Here is an 18509-nt window from a genome sequence, read left to right as displayed (position 1 = left end):
CAACCTATCAACTTAAACTCCAGTTTAACATCATATAAAAGAACTCAGTTCTGCTAAAGGCTAGGCCTGGGGTTGAAAAAGATTTATGTCTCAAAATTAAAATTAATACTCAGAAAATCTTTATTTGATTCAAATAACTCAAGTGACGTCTTGCAATTTTTCAGACAAAAAAATGTAATCTGTTGGTTTTAAAGATAAAAAATTAAACATTTTAATCATTCAACCTTTGATTAGTTGTGAATACTCAGTTTCGTAAAATTTGTCAAAATATTGGAGAAACGATTTGTATTAAATAAGATAATGTTAAATCATAAATCAAATCACATTGTGAATTGTTGAATCCATTCAGTATTCTGATAGCTAGCCTGACAGAAAGCCCCTAACATTGAGATCTTTCTCTTGAAATCTATTAAATAATTCAAAAACGACACCCCGCAAGTCATTGTTAAAGTTACAGACGCAAAAAATAATTGTTAAATAAGCTGCTAATTATACTTTGATTAGGAATGTGATCTATGATGCAGAAAAGAATATGATTTACAGCAAATTCTATATGATCTGAAAGACATTAGCAGGACAGCACATTGTCAAAATAAAGGAACATTTTTAACTAAAAATAGTTTTTATAGCATTTATTTTACTGAAGATTTTAATGAAAGTTGGCAAAAAAATGGAGTAAAGTAAGTGTTAAAGAAGAAAGCCGTTATCTCCTCACATTAACATCACAGCCAGCTAAACTCAAAGACCAACACTATCTGTAGAGGATTAAATGGAAAATACTAGAGTTTCATGTTGTTTGGGATTTGATCATATCTTACATGCAGGTAACTTGAACTAGGAACATTAAAACAACTGAGGGGAAAGCTGTGACACCTGATACATACAGTTTCTGCCTGGCCATCCAGCAGTGGTTTCCTGCTTCATTCAGCAACACGGCCTATTTGTTATAATGCTCAGAATGGCTTTTTATGATAAATTCTTCTTTTGTTGTTATCAGACACCTGAAACTCCAAAGAATCACAGCTTTTTTCCTCTCTCAGTAATGAATTTATGTAGAAGTTATCTTCAAATATTGCTTTAATTGATAGCAGCTACAGTGTTACAAAACAAATGAAGTGCACAAAACGCTCTAAGATGATATGGATTAATTAGGTTTTAGCTCCTTAATGTGTGCAAACTGCAGCTTTCTGGATTGCTTTCAGTCTGAATCAAGCTCTAATGAACATTTATGCATCACAAATGTCTAAAAAACCAAAGATATTTATGAAAAATGCTGAAGGCATACATTTAATACACATTAGGTCAGAAAAGGTCTTCTTGGATCAAACTATACCTGCATTTAATGTAATTTTCATTTTTGTGTTATGAGACCCAAAGAAAAAAATAATCCAGAAAGGTTCGATTATTTTCTGTAAGGTAGTTTTCTTATAACACATTTACAAAATAACAAGCCCATAACCAGGTTTTTTTTTAACTTACATTACATTTACAGTCCTTCCTTAAATAAGAGTTTACACTTTTGTTGATATGTCAGAAAAAGACAGATGTTGGAACTTACTTCATTTGCTTTACAATGGTGCTTTTCCCAGACTCCCCAGCACCTGTTGGAAAATGTAAACATAGCATAATTAATTTACAGAAAACAATTTTTAACAAAGTCTCAAGTCTTGAAAGTTAATGTAAAAAATACATTAAAGAAAAAGGATAAATGTTTACAATTTCTGAGTTTATTTTTTTTTCAAAAATATTGCGAATATGCGATAATTTCATTGAAATGCTACAAAAAAGGCCACGAAAGTTAGAACTTCCAGGGATAGTTTGAAGACCTTTTACATCAACATAGTTAGTGTTCTTCCTGCAGCAACAGAAAGCTGCAGCAACACAAAACTGTTGTGTGATTGTAAGGAGCAGACTGGATGGATCAAAAATAGCAGACAGCAGATTGGTGGATAAAAATTTATTGAGAGCTGGGGAGGCAGCATTTTTTCATGTTTCTCATTCACGATTTGAATAAAGAAATACTGATAAATCAAGTTTTAACCTGAATTATCTCCTTATATGTCCTTCATCATGAGAAAAATGCCACATAAACATGTTAAAAATGCGATTAACACAACTTTTTATTAGAGTGGGTCTCTAATTATTTAATAAATTATCCTTAAGGTCCTTCTCCTTATCCTTCAGACTTTGCCATATCAAGATGCTGCCTCCATTTAAAACACCATGTTTCTAGAACACGATCATGAAGGGACTTTTTAAAGCTCCTGCTGTGCTCTCTACTGCCGCCAGGAACATCAGCATTCACTTTTAGTCAGGTAAACAGACAAACATTGGAAAAGCTTCTCCTGACCCTCATGCTGCTTAAGTGGAAAAGGTAGCTGGAGGAGAGCAGAATATCTGTCTCTCTGGAAAAACACATGACCGTTTGAAGGTTACCTTCCTGACACAAGAATAAAACTCTTCCATTAATATTTCAAGCCTACGGGGAAGTGGTCACTCATGAACACGACAAAGAAAAAAAGGAGAGCCATGTAATTCTTCATGAAAGTTGTAGTGAACTTCCTTTTTTTTGTGCCACTTAGAAGGAAAGCTTTATACAATTGCATATTCTTATTGTACAAATAAATAAACTACTATAAATGAAACAAATAAAAACAAAAAGTTTGTTTTCACCAAACTTGGCTTAATATACATCAGATATATCTTGAAAAGGAGCTGAAATGGTTGCATGACTGTTTGCTGAAATAAAGATATTGATTAATCTGTACAATATTTTAATATTTGTCATAGTTTTATTTAGACAAGCTCTTAAGTACAGAAAGCTAATGCCAAAAAATGTTTAATCAGACCAGCCCCTAATGTACGGAGCCCCTAAAGGCCCATTGAAGAAAAAAAAAAATTTAAAGCAAAAAATTATAATAATAATAATAATAATAATAATAATAATAATAATAATAATAATAACGGGTACGCACCAGTTAGTATCGGGTGTGCACCTGTTTGTAACTGTTATTTATTTATTATTTACATCAATTGTTTGTTTGTTTGTTTTTTTACCAGTTACTAACAGCCATTAATACAAATAACGAATGGCTTTATTTTGTCGTAGGAATCCAAATGCCAAATATAATTTGGACCCTTTTTTGACACAAACCACATGACCACTCGTTTAAGATGACGTTCAGAGATGATGTAATTGTGACGTTAAGCTAGCAAAGCTAGTCAAAAAGCAAAGTAAAACTAAATTAGCTCACGTAATGCCATTTCTTAGGGAACATTTACTAACGGGTGCAAACCCGATACCAACTTGTGCGCACCGGTTAGTTTTTTTTGTTTTTTTTACTTCAATTTTATTTTTAGTGGTAGGTTGGCGCCAGTGTTCGGCAGCGGAGCCGCCACCAGTGTGTGAATGTGTGTGTGACTGGGTGAATGGGTCTGTGACTCTAAAGCGCTTTGGGCCTTGTAGGTAGAAAAGCCCTATATAAGTATACGCCATTTACCATTTTACCATTAATCACATATGTCAAAACAGAATAAAAATGAAAGAAACGTCTTTATTTAGCAAAGACAACCCAGCCTTGAACAGTGAAGATCTCCAAGACAAATGATGCTCAAGCAACCAAGAGTAATAGCATCTACTCCGACTAAAAGTAGAAATAAAAAAACAAGGATTTATAGTTTGAGTGGTATAAATGTAAAGATTCATTAGTGCGTGTGGACAGAAATATCCTGACAACAAAATAAAAAATAGAAAAAAACACTTTGAAAGACCTACTCATATATTTTGAAAATCCACTCAGAAACATCTTATTAGGTAGGACTCATTCATGGTAAGAAGAACAGGTTGTTGTCAGCAGATTTAATAAGGAGTAGAATGAATTAACTCCAACCATGCATACCCCTTCAAAAAGCCTGTTCCAGTCCCAAAACAAACCCATTAACATCACTGCCAGCTGACATCCTGAAATGTGTTTGATCTGAGTACTTTAATTACTACGAGCAGGCCAAGATAAGTCATATTACACTGAGGGAGAATAGCTGCATTCAACAGGGAGAAGATAAGAACAGCTTTCCTAACCCCTGAACGCCTGAATTTATTTACATATGGACAGACTTTGTCCTGAACATATCGACGCTGTGTCTAAACTATAAGATCAAAATGATTCTTTGAGTTTTGAAATGCTCACAGTTTGGCAAGTCCAGTGATAAAAATAATATTAGTCTCAATTATAAAGTCTTAATGTAAATTTGATCAGAAAAGAAGAATTATTTTTTTTCTCTACTGAGCTAAAAAATAATTTGCACTACCACAATTTTCATGCACAAAATCAAACTGAACGGCTTAGATGTACATTCTCATAAAAAAAAACAATCATTCTTGTTTGAGATGTGTTACACTCGCACACACATACAGCAATGAGACTTTCATGTCCTTTTATGTCACTTCTTTTTTTTCTCAGAACAGCTGGGGGGACCAGTGTGACCTTGGATTTTTTTTTTTTTTTAGATGCACCATTGAAAAATCCAGTTGCACGTGCAACTAAATTGGTCGCACTCTAGAGCAGGGATGTTCATTACATCGATCGTAATCGACCGATTGATCTTCAAGGACATGAGGGTAGATCGCAGGCCAGCAAAGATAAATAACCAAAAAAAAAAAAAACTATATTTCTAAAAAAAACGTCAGCGAAAAAAAATCCTGACCGAGAAGTACGTGACTTGATTGACATGCAGAATGGCCAATCGGACATCCTCTGATACATACGTCTCTGCAAATGGGTGTTTAAATACACTGAGCGCAAATTCTGTCTGTTATCAGAAAGTCACTACTTGCCCCACGGCACGTAAAGTACCTGGCAGAAGACCACTCCGTCCTACTGGGCTGATGGATCAGAGCTCACTTAGCAGCAGTGCTTTTTCTGTAGCACGCGCTTTTTCGGGCGCTGCCCACGGAGCCAGCCGTGCTTTAGAAATACCATGGTTCCCACACTGTACGGTTTACAGCAGAGCACGAAATGCGATAGTCACTGCTTTCTGTTTTTTTGTAATAAAACACCTCATCTGTTAATACTAAAGTATCTCCTCACAAAGATTTGTGTACTCATACTGTGTAGTTTTTGAATTATCAGTACATAAACAATGTTATGTACTAATAGTTCATAATACTATGTTTATTAAACAGTATTTATTAAACAGTATTTACATACATATCTATCTATCTCTATATATATATCTATCTCTATATATATATCTATATATATATCTATATCTATCTATATATATATATATATATATATATATATATATACATATATACAAATATATACACATATATATATGTAGATCTTTAGGACATTGTCGTCTCAAAAGAAAAGTAACTCACATGCCAAAAAAGTGTGGGAACCCCTGCTCTAGGGCCATGATCTCAGTTTTCTCCAAGATAATGCTTAGCTCATGGTAACTTCATTTGAACCATTTCCTGCATAAAGAAATTATGTGTGTTTAATTCCACAGTGTACGTCCATACTGAACAAGCACACACACTGAACACAGCAGAAGTGAAAGTGCAGCATTGGCAAAGTCCAGAACCAAGCTGCTTGCATTTTTGTTGGTAAGGCTTTTGTGAATTTATGAGAAGGCATGGAGCTTTCTGCAGCGAGCATACTGCAAATGTTGAAGTGACTTTACCTGCATCAGCACAGCTTTAAGATTTTTGCTGTGCGTTTACAGATGAGCTTGTTAAGTATGACTGAGGCTAGGTGTTAATGCAGTGATTGCAGGGAAGCTAAAATACATTTTTAATTCTGTGAAAATTGTTTGTAGTCCACTAGATTTTCAGCAAATGCTGAAATGAATTTGAGCCCCAACTCAAAGATATGTCATCTTTTTTTGTTTTTAGCTAATTTTGAGAACATATTTATAAATAGTTTCACATCATTTTGTGTTATTGTGTTTTCATTGTCAAATCATTCTTTACTGATCATTGTGCTGCTTGTTCTGTGTGGTGGTGGACATGTTTAAGCCTTTAAATCTTTTACTACCAAACTCCATTATGGATTCCTTGGCTCTAAGAAAGATGACTACAGCAATGATGACCCTGAGAAATGTAACCTCACAAAATGGCAAAAACAAAGACAATTTTTTGACTTCAATTATAAGTCAAAAAATGAAGTTACATCTGAAATTAACTTTTATTAGGCATTTAGATCGAGATAAATCACTTTGTTGTATTGTACACCAGACTATTGGTTTTTCAATAGCCTGTCTGTCAGCCAGTCTTTATTAAAGACATCTTTTTTGCCTGCAGTTGAGTGTTTTTTGTTCTCTCATAGAGCTCTTTTTGTGCCAGAAGCAGCAGTTTTTTCACATTCACTCCACCATTTCTCAAGAGGAACAAAGACTTAGATTGCCTTAGTATATCAGGACACATCAGTTCCAGGATACTTCCAACAAACCAGAATAAAAAATAGCTACATACAGCGTAGAGTAATGGAGGAATTTTACATGGATGAATGTATGCTTTTGGCTGCACTAGAAAAGTAGGTCATCTGCATTGTGGGAAGCATTTGAGCTTCACTGGTTCGCCTTACAGAGCACTACTGAAGCTTTTGAAAGAGGAAAAGAAAAAAGCCTCAGACGCAAAAAAAAAAAAAAAAAATCAAAAAAAAAAAAATCAACAAAACCAAAAAAAAAGGACACACGCTACATGATGCGTAGACTTTTGTTCATAATAAAATGCAAATATGCACTCAGTCAATCAATGGCACCTTAGGAGCAGTGAGTCCAGCATATACATGCCATATACATTATTTTCTAGCTCAATCCTGCAGGAATTCAAGCACAGTCACTACCTATTGTGTTTAGTACTTCATAGATGCGCTGAATCAAGTCAACTTTTTTAATTTTTTTAATAGTACTGAAAAAGAATGAAAATTTTAAAAGAAATTATAAAAACACAGCGAAGGCTATTTTTTTTTTTTTTTTTTTTAACTTGTCCTGTCCAACAGCTGGGCAGACAGATGAAAGCTGAGGGCCTCTTGTGTTGGACATATTTTACTTTAACAAGAGGGGTTATTAATCTTCAGACAAACCAAAGGTATGTCTGAATAAACCCCTTTTGTAATTGAGGCCAAACTTTATTAATTTCAATCATGTCTGAAAATCTTTGGTGTTGGACCGGACGGAAAAGGAAAGAAGGGAAGAAGAGAGAGGGACGTTAGAGAGAGGGGGGGTAGGGGGTGATAATAGGAGGGGAAGGGGGATAAGACCATGAAGCAGCATAAAGCAACAAGTTTACTGGTTGTTAATCATTATGGTAAGGTTCAAATGTAGTAAAAAATAAATAAAATAAAATAAAATAAAATAAAGGGGGCGGAGCCTGTCCACACACACACTCAAATGTATTAAACACACCTGCTAGCTGCAAAAATGTCCACCTGTCGACATGTACACAAAACAGATAGTGTTCACACGCATACTTATGCCTTAAAACCAACTAGTGTGAAATATTTCAGTCATTCAGTCATGCAAACTGTTAGTGCAAAGGTGAGCTAACACCAGTGCTCAGGTGAGTGTTTATGTTCTTCTAAAATGGGTGGTGGAACGTGAAAAGAAGGAGGGAGAGTGCCCAGCCATCCCCACCCCAAGACCCCCACCGCACCAGCAGCGGCAGCCGGAATCCCCCCAACGCCACACGGGAACCGGCAGGGAACAACCGCCGCCCGGGCGACCAAGCCCGCCACCCAGGCCAGGGCCAGCAGGGCCGCCGCAAGGCCCCCAGAGCCAGAGGCCAGGGAGGCACGGAGGGAAAGAGAGCGCCGCCCCAGCCCAACCAGGAGAGCAGCCCCCCCGCCGCGCCGGGAGAACCCAACGCAGGGCCCCACCGGAGAAGGACGCCCACAGCCCCAAACGAGCACCCTACACCACCACCCAGGAGTTCCGGGCATCCCCCCGCCCCAACCCCAGATACGAGCCAGGACCCCCCAAGGGAGACCCGCTCCGCACTCCAGGCAGCCATCCGCCTGGCCCACGGTTGGTCCAGGGAGGAGCGAGGCAGGGGCCCGCCGCCCCCGCCCAGGAGGGGGGAACCCCGGGGAAAAAAGAGGGCCCACAAGGGGTGTTGTAAATATGGCCCGACCAGGCTCGGCCACAGTTGGAAATTTGGCGGGGCCCAGCACTCAGGAGCGAGGACCAGAACCCACCCCCCAGGGACCAGACACCCCCGGCTCAGATGTAATGTGAACCCCCCCCCACCGTGCGGAGAGAGCATCGCCGGGCCCAGGAAGCCGGCACCCCGGGGACACGGCCGCCGTTGCAAAGGGGCCCGTACCCCCCACCAGGGAAGAGGCAGGGGACAGACGGACCCAGGTCCCACCTTCCTTGCAAAATGTGTGTGCGTGTATGTGTGTTTGAGAGGGTGTGTGTGTGTTTATGTTGGGATGTATATATTGAGGGGGGAGGGGTGTGTGTACTAAGGGGGGTGCAGTTAAAATTGGCGGGTAGGGCACTAAGGGGACATCTCCTGATTACACACAGTGACGTCCCCTCACCCTCCCCACCAAGGGGCCCTAAATGTCTAAGGTGCGGTTAAAATTGGCGGGTAGGGTGCTAGGAGGACATCCGCTGCTTGCTGGCAGTGATGTCCAAGCACCCCCCCCTACCAAGGGCTACAAAGGACATGTCTAAGGTGCAAATAAAACCGAAAGAGCGAAGGCTATTAGATAAGATGACACATGTAAATGAATACCGTAAATTCCGGGCTATAGAGCGCACCTGGTAACAAGCCACACCATTCACATTTTTAAAGTACTATTTTATTCACACACAAGCCGCACCTATATATTGTCCGCATACGCCCACGTTTAAACACGCTGTTTGAACATGTTGAAGCATACATCCTACGCATTTCCAACAGTGTCAGAGAGGGAGAAACAAATGCTAAATGCATATTGTCCTTTCCAGTATTATAGTATATTTAGTTGAACTCCCTCACAAACAGGCAAACAGCATGGATGTCAGTTCTGCTCAGAGCCACCTCAGTCATGGGCTGTGTCCAAATTCCTACCCTAACCCCTAACTACTAAAACCCTATATAGTGCAGCTTTATATAGTTCTCTGAATTTTCAAAGCAATTCGGACACCCATGCTCACTACTTTTCTCTTTCGGGTGTTTTCATGAGGAGCTTGACACGGAAACAAAGTGGCGCATTACCGCCACCACCTGGTCTGGAGGCGAACTACTATTTAACACGGAGAATGACACCTATTTGTCAAAGTAAAAACATAATAAATATGAACATTTTTACAAAGACTATTTATGAATCTGCTGTGTTCTGATCATGGAAAACGTGGCTGATTTATAAATAATAAAATTACAAACACATTGGTGTTGATTTAACGTATTTGTTCAGAAATAAACCCTCAAGTCATTAGTCCATGGCAATATTTATTTCTGTGCCGCTGAACGATTTACGGGCTCTTGTGAGGAGGCATTTTTTTCAGTAGTTTTCTCTTCTACCTTACTGAAAATAGCTTTGAATATGAATCTGTCCGTTTTCCTGTTGGCAATAATTCAACTGTTTTCGTGAGATCAAACTGAAAACGAGCAGATATGCAGCATCACAGGACAGCAAGGAGGAGAAGCAGACGTCTCAGAAGATTTCCTCTGGATGCCCTGGCCAGACATGAACAACCTGTGAGTTAAACTTAAATTTATTTTTAGTTAAACTTAAGCATTTGTCACTAACTGTGCTCAAGGTTACACAATCTGCTGGGTAAGACTTTAACATTCTTTTTCAACATTGGATTATAAGTTGTTTAGTCTAACTACATGAAACACTTGTGAATTCAAAGTTTAGTATTTTTTATTCAGAGTCAAACCATATCACTTGTTTAAAACAAAAATACTTTCATTTATTAAATACTTTCATTTTTCACCCAGTAAAAACAAAAAACGAGATTTTCCAGCATTTAAAAATACTTCATAAACTAAAATGTAAGACATCAAAAATAAATAGAAACATTCAAAAAATGAGATTTAATTTCCTCAATGAAATATATTAATTTTCCATTTTCCAGGGTCTTCCACGTTTAGCTCGTGCTGGTTTGCGGCGCCTTCCGTCCGTGAAACCAGGGTTCGACTCCGGGCTGCTCCCTGTTCTCTACTTCTGTGCCGGTCCCAAGCCCTGTTGCCTTGAGAGGGTTGCGTCAGGAAGGGCATCCGGCGTAAAACATTGCCAAGTTTACCATGCGACTCGTTCGCTGTGGCAACCAGTGATGGGAAAAGCCGAAAGAGAAACAACAACAGGGTTTTCCACGTCTCTCCTGCTTTGCAAACATAAAGGTTTCTGTCCTGGCCCTTTACTCTGACAGTCAGCCCAACACAAGACCGGATTTCCGGTTGACCCGCAGGACCATCAAGCATCTGGTGGAGCAGCTTCGGGTTCTTCACACTCTGGGGGAACAGGAGACTGAGTTCCTGGTATTTCTTTTCTGGCTGGCGTGTGGCACATCTTACAGTGTGGTAGCCAGAACCTTTGACATGCTACGGTCCACTGTGAGTGACATTGTCCACAGGACGGCGGACCTCCAGCTGAGGAGCAGGGTCATCCAGCTTCCCACTGGGAATTAACTACCATTAGTCCCCTCTGGTTTTTTAGCAGCTCGCTTGGTCTTCCACTTTCCAAAAGGTCGTGGGGAGCATCGATGGCTGCCACATAAGAATAAAGGCCCTAAAAGAAAATGCAGCTTGTTATTTTAACAGGAAGCTTTTTTATTCCATTCAAATGCAGGCTGTATGTGACTCTAATGCCAAATTTTATAGATATTTTTGTTGGGAATCCAAGATCAATCCATGATTCACGGGTTCTACATAAAAGCCCAATTTATGTAAATCAAACATTACGCACCTGAAGGATCCTTTTGGGTGATGGTGAGCATCTCTGCATTGCTCATCCCATCACGCTGCTGACACCCTACAGAGACCCATGAGGAATGTGGTTGAGGCCCGTTACAACCAGAACCACTCCAGAACACGCTCTGTGGTGGAGAGAGAGCATTTGGCATTATAAAGATGAGGAGGAGAGCAATATTTCTGGGGGCCCTGTTAGTAAAACCAACCTTTGCGATGAAAATCATTGCCTGAAGTTCAATTCTGCACAATCTATGCATCAGCAAAGGGGACTGCTGGGAGCCACAGATGTTGAGCCACAGCAGGACGACACCAGGAACATGCAGGACGAGCAAAGTGGAGTCCGTCTGCGAGGACAAATCTCTGCTTTCCTTTCAGCTCCAACTGTGTCTCACATGACTCTGGAGGAGCACAATTATTGTTAACATGTGTAAAAATAAATGTTAACATATAAAACGAAATTGTAAATGTGTACATTTGATATTTATATGAAAATCCTTTTGAGATTGTTAAATGGCTCAGATTTAAATAAAACATGTAAATTATTCATTTTTGTTAATGCATTTATTAAACAAATTGGAAAAACAACGGCAACATTACATTTTTTGAACAATATTTTCAACTCAAGTAAGCTGAACAGACTCTCCTGACGCTCTTCCTCCCTTCTTGCTCTTTCCTCCTCTCCTCTTTCAACAAAAACCTTTACCCAGATATGACAACGATTAATCGTTTATTAACAAAGACAAATCTGATCATGATCATCAACAAGTGACTCCCATCTGGCACGAGCTTCCCTGAAAACAAACAGGCTATCTTTCTCCGTCCACAGATAGATCAGATTTTCCTCATCCTTGTCTGTCCCTACATATATAAACACGTTTAAAACATGTGTTAATAACTTATGACTACGGTTAGAAGTCACTGCTTTTTGATGTAATATCTAGCATTTGTTTTTAGCCTTCGGCGCTAATTCGCGCTAGCGTTACCTTTAGCATTACCGAAATTGATGAGCTTCAAAGCAATGTAGGTTGTCGATTGAGGAATATAACATATTAAACACATCATCTTACGTATTTACAAATATATTTTACAACAGATACAAGATACTTTTTAATATACTTACATGTTTCAGTTGTTTTCCTTGCCCAACCGGCTGCCATTTTCGAATAATTCAAACGCAATGTATCGTGGGTCATACGCAGTGCATTCTGGTCCGACCGCAGTGCATTCTGGTCAATATTCGCCAATCGAGTGAGCATCGATCCACACTGGTTTTTCGTAGGGACTTCTGGGAAATTTCTAGTCCACTCGATTTTTGAACTGTAGATTCGGACAGCCCTACAAAATGGCGACTGCACTATATAGGGGTTAGGGCGGTAATTCAGACACAGGGATGGTGAGGAACTTTACACCCACGATTCCCCACTTCCCATGAGTCTTAGGGGCTGAAGGCAGGGCTAACCCCCAGGTCGCCACACTGTGTTGTAGATTGAGGATGTGAATGTGTCAAACCGCGCGCGTCTGTATAAGGAGGAGGGAGTGTGTGCAGCGGAAGGAGGAGAGAGCTCGAGTGTAGCAAGTGAGAGCAAGAGCAGCGAAAGTGTGTTTCGGGTGTTTGTTTATGTTTCTCATACAGAGTGAAAGAGAACTGTAATAAAAGAAGGTTTCCCCCAGAAGAAGATGAATGATTCTTTATTAACCCACTCTGGAGGCTCTGAGGGTCCAAACGGGGAAGTGAACAACAAGATCCGCCTTCGGCGGAGAGGAAATAAATAATAAAGTAATTGCAGGAAAGGTTCAACACATTATATATTTACAAAGAAAGACGGTACACAGAAAGAGTTTTCAAAGTTTTGATAATATACTTGAGCTTTTCTTTCCAGACAGTGCCTGTGACACGGCAGTAACACGGCAGCAATATGGTAGTAACATATCGGTAAAAGTCACTGAGTGCAGCACTAGCTTATAGTGCCTCTGCACAGAGGCAAGCACTGCGCATCGCGTGTGCTGGAAGTTTTCTTCCACAACAGTGACACACTGTAACACAGCGCTAACAGGGTTGGTTTAAAAAACATGGACGTAAAAGTCACTGAGAACTTTCTGCATCTTCCCCCTGTGCACTGAAACCATGGAAGTCTTCTTCCTCAGTGTTGGATTGGAATAGCGTCAGACATTCTTGGCCACAGACTCTCTCTGTCTCTCCGTTGTAGTTATCAGTGTCATTCTGAGGCAAATTCACTCCTGAGCTTGCGCTGTCCTCTCCGTCACGCAAAAGACCGGCTTTTCCAAACCTGTTGGTGATGGTGGGTTTTTTCACACTGCTTTTAATGATTGGTTTTAACCTGAAAGCTGCGTCATTTTGTTGTGGTGGTCACGTGCACGTTGGGTCTAATGGCAGCAAGGGATTGTGGGATGCAGCCAAAATGGGGCTGAGTGTGGATGTTTCTTTTTGTTGCACCATGACTGAAGGGTCTAAGAGCAGAAGTGACCTCCATGCTGTTTGGCTGCTTGTGGGTATGTCAAAATAAGTGAGATTAATGCCATAAATGAGACAATGCATTCAGCTTCTCTCATAGCTTCCTCCTGAGACTGATCAGAGTCAAGAGGTGCATGGTTTATGAATAATTTTCCATTACTTTCAGTAATGTGTGGCCGGGATAGGCTCCGGCAGCCTCGTGACCCCGAAAGGGACAAAACCGAATAGAAAATGAATGAATGAATGAATGAATGAATGAATGAATGAATGAATACTTTCAGTAATATGAGTTACAGCTCAGATGACTGACAGCTCTAACTGTCTACAGTTTTAATTGAATTTCCTGCTAGGATCTGTTCATGCTATTTATTCTCAAAGCGGGATTTTACATTAAACTTGCTTTCCCTTTGTGTACCTCTGACCCTTTCTGCTCTAGCGCCCCTAGCGGCCGTTAGAGAAAATGCATAAATTAGCTGCATCCTTGAATAAGCCGCAGGGTTGAAAGCGTGTGACAAAAGTAGTGGTTTATAATCCGGACAATACGGTACTTAGAATATATGCAGTGCACAGACAGATTTTGAATCTTTGCACATCCAACTTGAAAATGATCATCGCTTTCAACATGGTGAAATCCTTCTGTTTATTAAACACAACTTGTCCTTCAAAACCAGGGACATTACTTTTTCTACAATGAAGGTTTGCCAGTGCTATTCATTAATAAATTCATACTCTTTTCATTCTCGTCATACATACCTTCTCAAAACCACAGATAGATTCATCACTGTGAAGATATGCAAGAAGAAAACTCTAAGATACATTTTTTTCTACTTTTTTCTTTCTTTAAATTTGCCATTTTTATCCTCTTAGTTATCCTTGTTTCAAGTGGAGAGTTGATGCAAAATTTTACACATCCACAGTCATTGTACTTATCTTAAGTAATCTCAAATGAAAATTCCGATACATGGTCATCTTTATGAAAGCCTTGAAGCCCTTGAGACAATTCCGCTCCGTTCTCACGCAGTAAACTAAGGGAATATTTCATGCCTTTGTAGAGATAAATAACACAATGCATGTCATGTTCATCAATACTTGGACCTAGGCCTGCACAATATACCGCAAATTTATCGTTATCGCGAAATCAAGCTGTGCAATATGTATACCGCAAAAGACGGCAAAAATCGCAATAAATGGTTACCTTAAATGTGCTAAAACAAACTCATGGCAGCTTGAAATATTGAACAAATTAAATAAATCCCTTTATGCATTTAACCAATCAGAAGGACCCGTTTACGCTTTTGATCAATCAGATGAGCCCTTTTATGTTTGATGTTTGCCTCCTACGTCGACAAGGGTCATTTGGAGTATAATTTTTAAACTGTTGCAGTGAAATGGAAATTATGTTTTTGTTTTTTTTGCTATCTGTTTATATACCGCAATTTATATCGTTATCGCAATATTAATTACCAATATCGCATATTGCGAGATTTCCTCATATCGTGCAGCCCTACTTGGACCAAATAAACACTTTGGGCTTTTTGAAAATTAAGACTTTTTCTTTGACCTGAAGCCTTTCAGCAGTAGCAATGAAGGTCTAGATATAAAAGCCATTTATCATCGTACAATACTAACATAAAAACTATAGGTGAAAAGCTACAAGAATAAATTTCTCTTCACAAAATTATCTTTTTTGAAAATGCTACCCTGCTGGTCTGTGTAAAAATATGACAATCGTATTACAAGAAGTTGCAGACCAGAATTCCCATGCCAACTTTTTAATATCAAGTAATGTACAAATAGAAGTATAAAAACTAATATTGCCTAAAATGAAACCCAAGTCAGCATGTATTGCTGACTTGCTGTAGCTTGTATGCATAGGCTGTTAAGCTGTATTCCTAGAAAGAAAGCAACTAACAACACAAATGAACCAGCTGCTAAGAGATGGGACTCACACTAAAGGGTTAACAGAAGGGCGAACGATCCTGATCCAGAAGGATCCCTCAAACTGAGCTACCCAGCTCTCTCTCTCTCTCATTCATATCTATATATCTATATCTATCTATATTTACATATACAGTGATCCCTCGCTATAACGCGGTTTACTTTTCACGGTTTCGCTACTTCACGGATTTGCATCGTGCATTGTGTTCTGCATTCTGATTGGCTAAAAAGTCACTCCGCTTCTTCTCTACCTGTGCGTCAATAATGTTGCAGTTTAATATGTAAATGTACGTAAATCAGCTTGCCAAATTTACAACACGTACGTGCAAATTCTCTTGCAATTTCCAGTTTCTCTAAAACCCATGGGAAAAAGAGCGACAACAACTGCCTATCACTGTGTTCTTCCCCTGAACAAACACAGCTGCACCGCAGGCTTCAAAAGAAGAAAACACTGCAGAGCGGAGTCAGGATGCAGTGGCCTCAGTCTGAAGAGCAGTGAAATACACCTGAGTCACTATTTGTCTGACTGTACTTTGTATTTTTTTCATAATCATTTTAAAATTTTCTCCCATTTAATCCAATTACTCGGGTCGCAGTGGGCGGGGCTAATCTCCACGATTTGAAGCCTTCAGTTCACATCAATGATAAAAATTATGATTTGACAGTACAGTACAGAAGTTATTTGTTGAAAAAAACATTTCTAAAGTACTTTTATTTGTGAAACAAATCCTTGAGCCTGTAAAATGGTTCTTTCTTTTCAATGTATAATAGAGTATTTAATTGTATAATAATTGTAAAAAAAAAAAAGAGGTTTCTACTTCACGGATTTTGCCTATCACGGGTTCCTTTTGGAACGTAACCCCAGTGAAAAACGAGGGTTTACTGTATATAGGGAACTGCAAGAAACACCTGCACTCCCCTTATGATGCATCCACTTCTCTCTACGACCCTCCACGGGCCCAGAACAATTCAAAACCCGCAGCACCCATATGGGTCAACCCCCATACAAAAGCATGTGACTAAGACCTTAGGTAAATAACAATATTATCTTTTTTTTTTAAATACTCAAGAGGTAAGGTATGCCTTAATTTTGTATATCCTTTTTCTGTATTTACTCTTTGTGCACAATTAATATACATACTTATCTGTGTAAATATTAGTTGTGTCTTTGAGCTGACGTCAAAAGAAAAAAAGGAATTTGTTAATGTAAAGGCTGTCTGTGGCCTTGCAGATTAAAACATCTCTCCAGCAAATTATTACTCCCATCAGAGTAATTACTGCCTTTGTCTGTGCACAGATTCCATCTTCCTCTAAATGTCTCATTACAATTCTGCAGCTATAATTACCAGCTCTATCTAGGCTTTGTTTTACTGCAGAGTAGGTGAATGTATACAAGAAAAGTCTAACATGTCCGCAAAACAAGAAAGGTGTTTTTTGGCAACAGAAATCAAATTAAAAGAAAATCAATAAAAAACTTTGAAATTAAAGGGGTCAAATTGATAGTGACTATAATACAACAAACCTTAAAAGGTAATAGTTACAGAGTTGAGACAAGTTGAGATTTCAATAAGCTCTGTAGCAGTCCACTGTCAATCATTCAGTAGCTAATGAAAAAGATGATGGGGAAAAAAAAAGAATGAATGATCACTGATGTCTGCTAAGAAAATGCTGATGGAACAGAAAGATCCAGCCTGCTGTGAACATGTACACATGCTGACACGATCTTTTTCTATTCTGTTTTACCTACTTTGCAAAAAGAGGTTCAGTTTTAGATTGATTAGCTTCTGGGATCTGAACATATTTCAATTCTTTTGTTATTTTTCAGCTATTATTCCATACCGGCTCGGAAAAATTAATCTGATAATCTCACCCTAAAGTAGGTGGATCGATGAAATGCTCTGGTGCAGTAGACTTTCCCACAAAGGTAATCTCAGAATGGAACATTAAAGTTGACAGTTACAGAAACACTTAATGCTTAATGTGTTTTCACTTTGCTAGAGAACAACAAAAAATAATCAATAAAAAATAAACAAACAAAAAAAAACGAAACGGTACAAAGTGATCCAAACCGAAATTGCCGTACTGAAACGGTTCGGTCCAACTACGTTTACCGTTACACCCCTATAAATAAAATATAATTTGTAGTATTTTATGTGGTATATTGCCTGCCTCAGGGGTGGGCAATTATTTTGACTCGCGGGCCACATGGGGTTCTAAAATTGGATAGAAGGGCTGGACCAGGAGCAGTTGCGTGGAGTGAGAAAGAAATAACATGGAATCTGGATGAAAACATTTGGATTGAAAAATATATTTTAAAACAGAACATTTTAGAGTTTTTAGCCAATCGCACCAACGGCTTGATGTTCCTCGTGTAAGACATAGAAAAAGGCTGCGTTCATGTGGTGTTTGAATGATCGTAAGAATGAAAAACAACAAATCTTCCAACACCACATGGATGCTAGAGCGGAGTCCACAAACTTTTTCTTGTGAGGGCCACAATAACTCTTTTTCTTTAAACGTCTTTTATCTTTTTTTTATTGTAAAGCACTTCAATTAACGTTTTATTGAGTCACGATCCTTTTAATAAAATAAATAACACTATTTATTAAATTAAAAAATGACCAAATAACTGTGATTTTCATAGACAAAAAGTCAGTAAAAAATATACTGATAGATTAAAAAGAAAAGAAAAAAAATAATGGATCCTCTCCAGTCATTGATAAACTTAGACTTTGAGGGCTGCAGCTCCTCACACGTCTCACGGTTTGCGCTAAAACTGAGCAGCTGTGTCCTGCACTTCTGTTTCTCATCCAGTAATAATGATAAAAAAGCAAATTTCTATGTCTTCTGCTGCAGCTAAGCATTTATCTGCGTTACCTTTTCACCAGAACAGAGTTCCCTCGTTTATTGCAGTGACCTGTGTAATTAATTAAATTTGCTTTAGGGCGCCCCTACTATCCTTTCAACTATCTGCTATGATGACCGTTGTTGCGCTGTCTGTATAGAACACGCTGGAGGGGGGGGTTGCACGCGGGGGAAAACAACTTGGAACTGCAGAGGATGTGAACAGGTAGAGAGGCGGGGGCGGGGCTTAGACTCACTGCTTATGATTCCAGTCCCGCAACAAACTAACAGCTGCTTCCAAGAACAAAAACAAAAAATAGTTCTCATCCATAAAATTAATAT

The 18509-nt window shown here is 38.9% G+C and overlaps 1 protein-coding gene across 1 annotated transcript in view; it reads right to left on the bottom strand.

The window, feature by feature from the left end:
- The window catches only part of gnai2b (guanine nucleotide binding protein (G protein), alpha inhibiting activity polypeptide 2b), a 60556-nt gene that overhangs the window by 27657 nt on the left and 14390 nt on the right, over positions 1-18509 (bottom strand). The window contains exon 2 of the mRNA XM_023954829.2: positions 1559-1601. Within this exon, the coding sequence (XP_023810597.1) occupies positions 1559-1601 (43 nt within the window). The remainder of the gene's footprint in view (positions 1-1558; positions 1602-18509) is intronic.

This window comes from Oryzias latipes, chromosome 5, assembly GCF_053564925.1.
Source record: "Oryzias latipes strain Hd-rR chromosome 5, Olatipes_Hd-rR_3.1".
Lineage (NCBI taxonomy): Eukaryota > Metazoa > Chordata > Actinopteri > Beloniformes > Adrianichthyidae > Oryzias > Oryzias latipes.
Note: the sequence above shows the minus strand (reverse complement) of the source record. Positions and strands in the feature narration are given on the sequence as shown.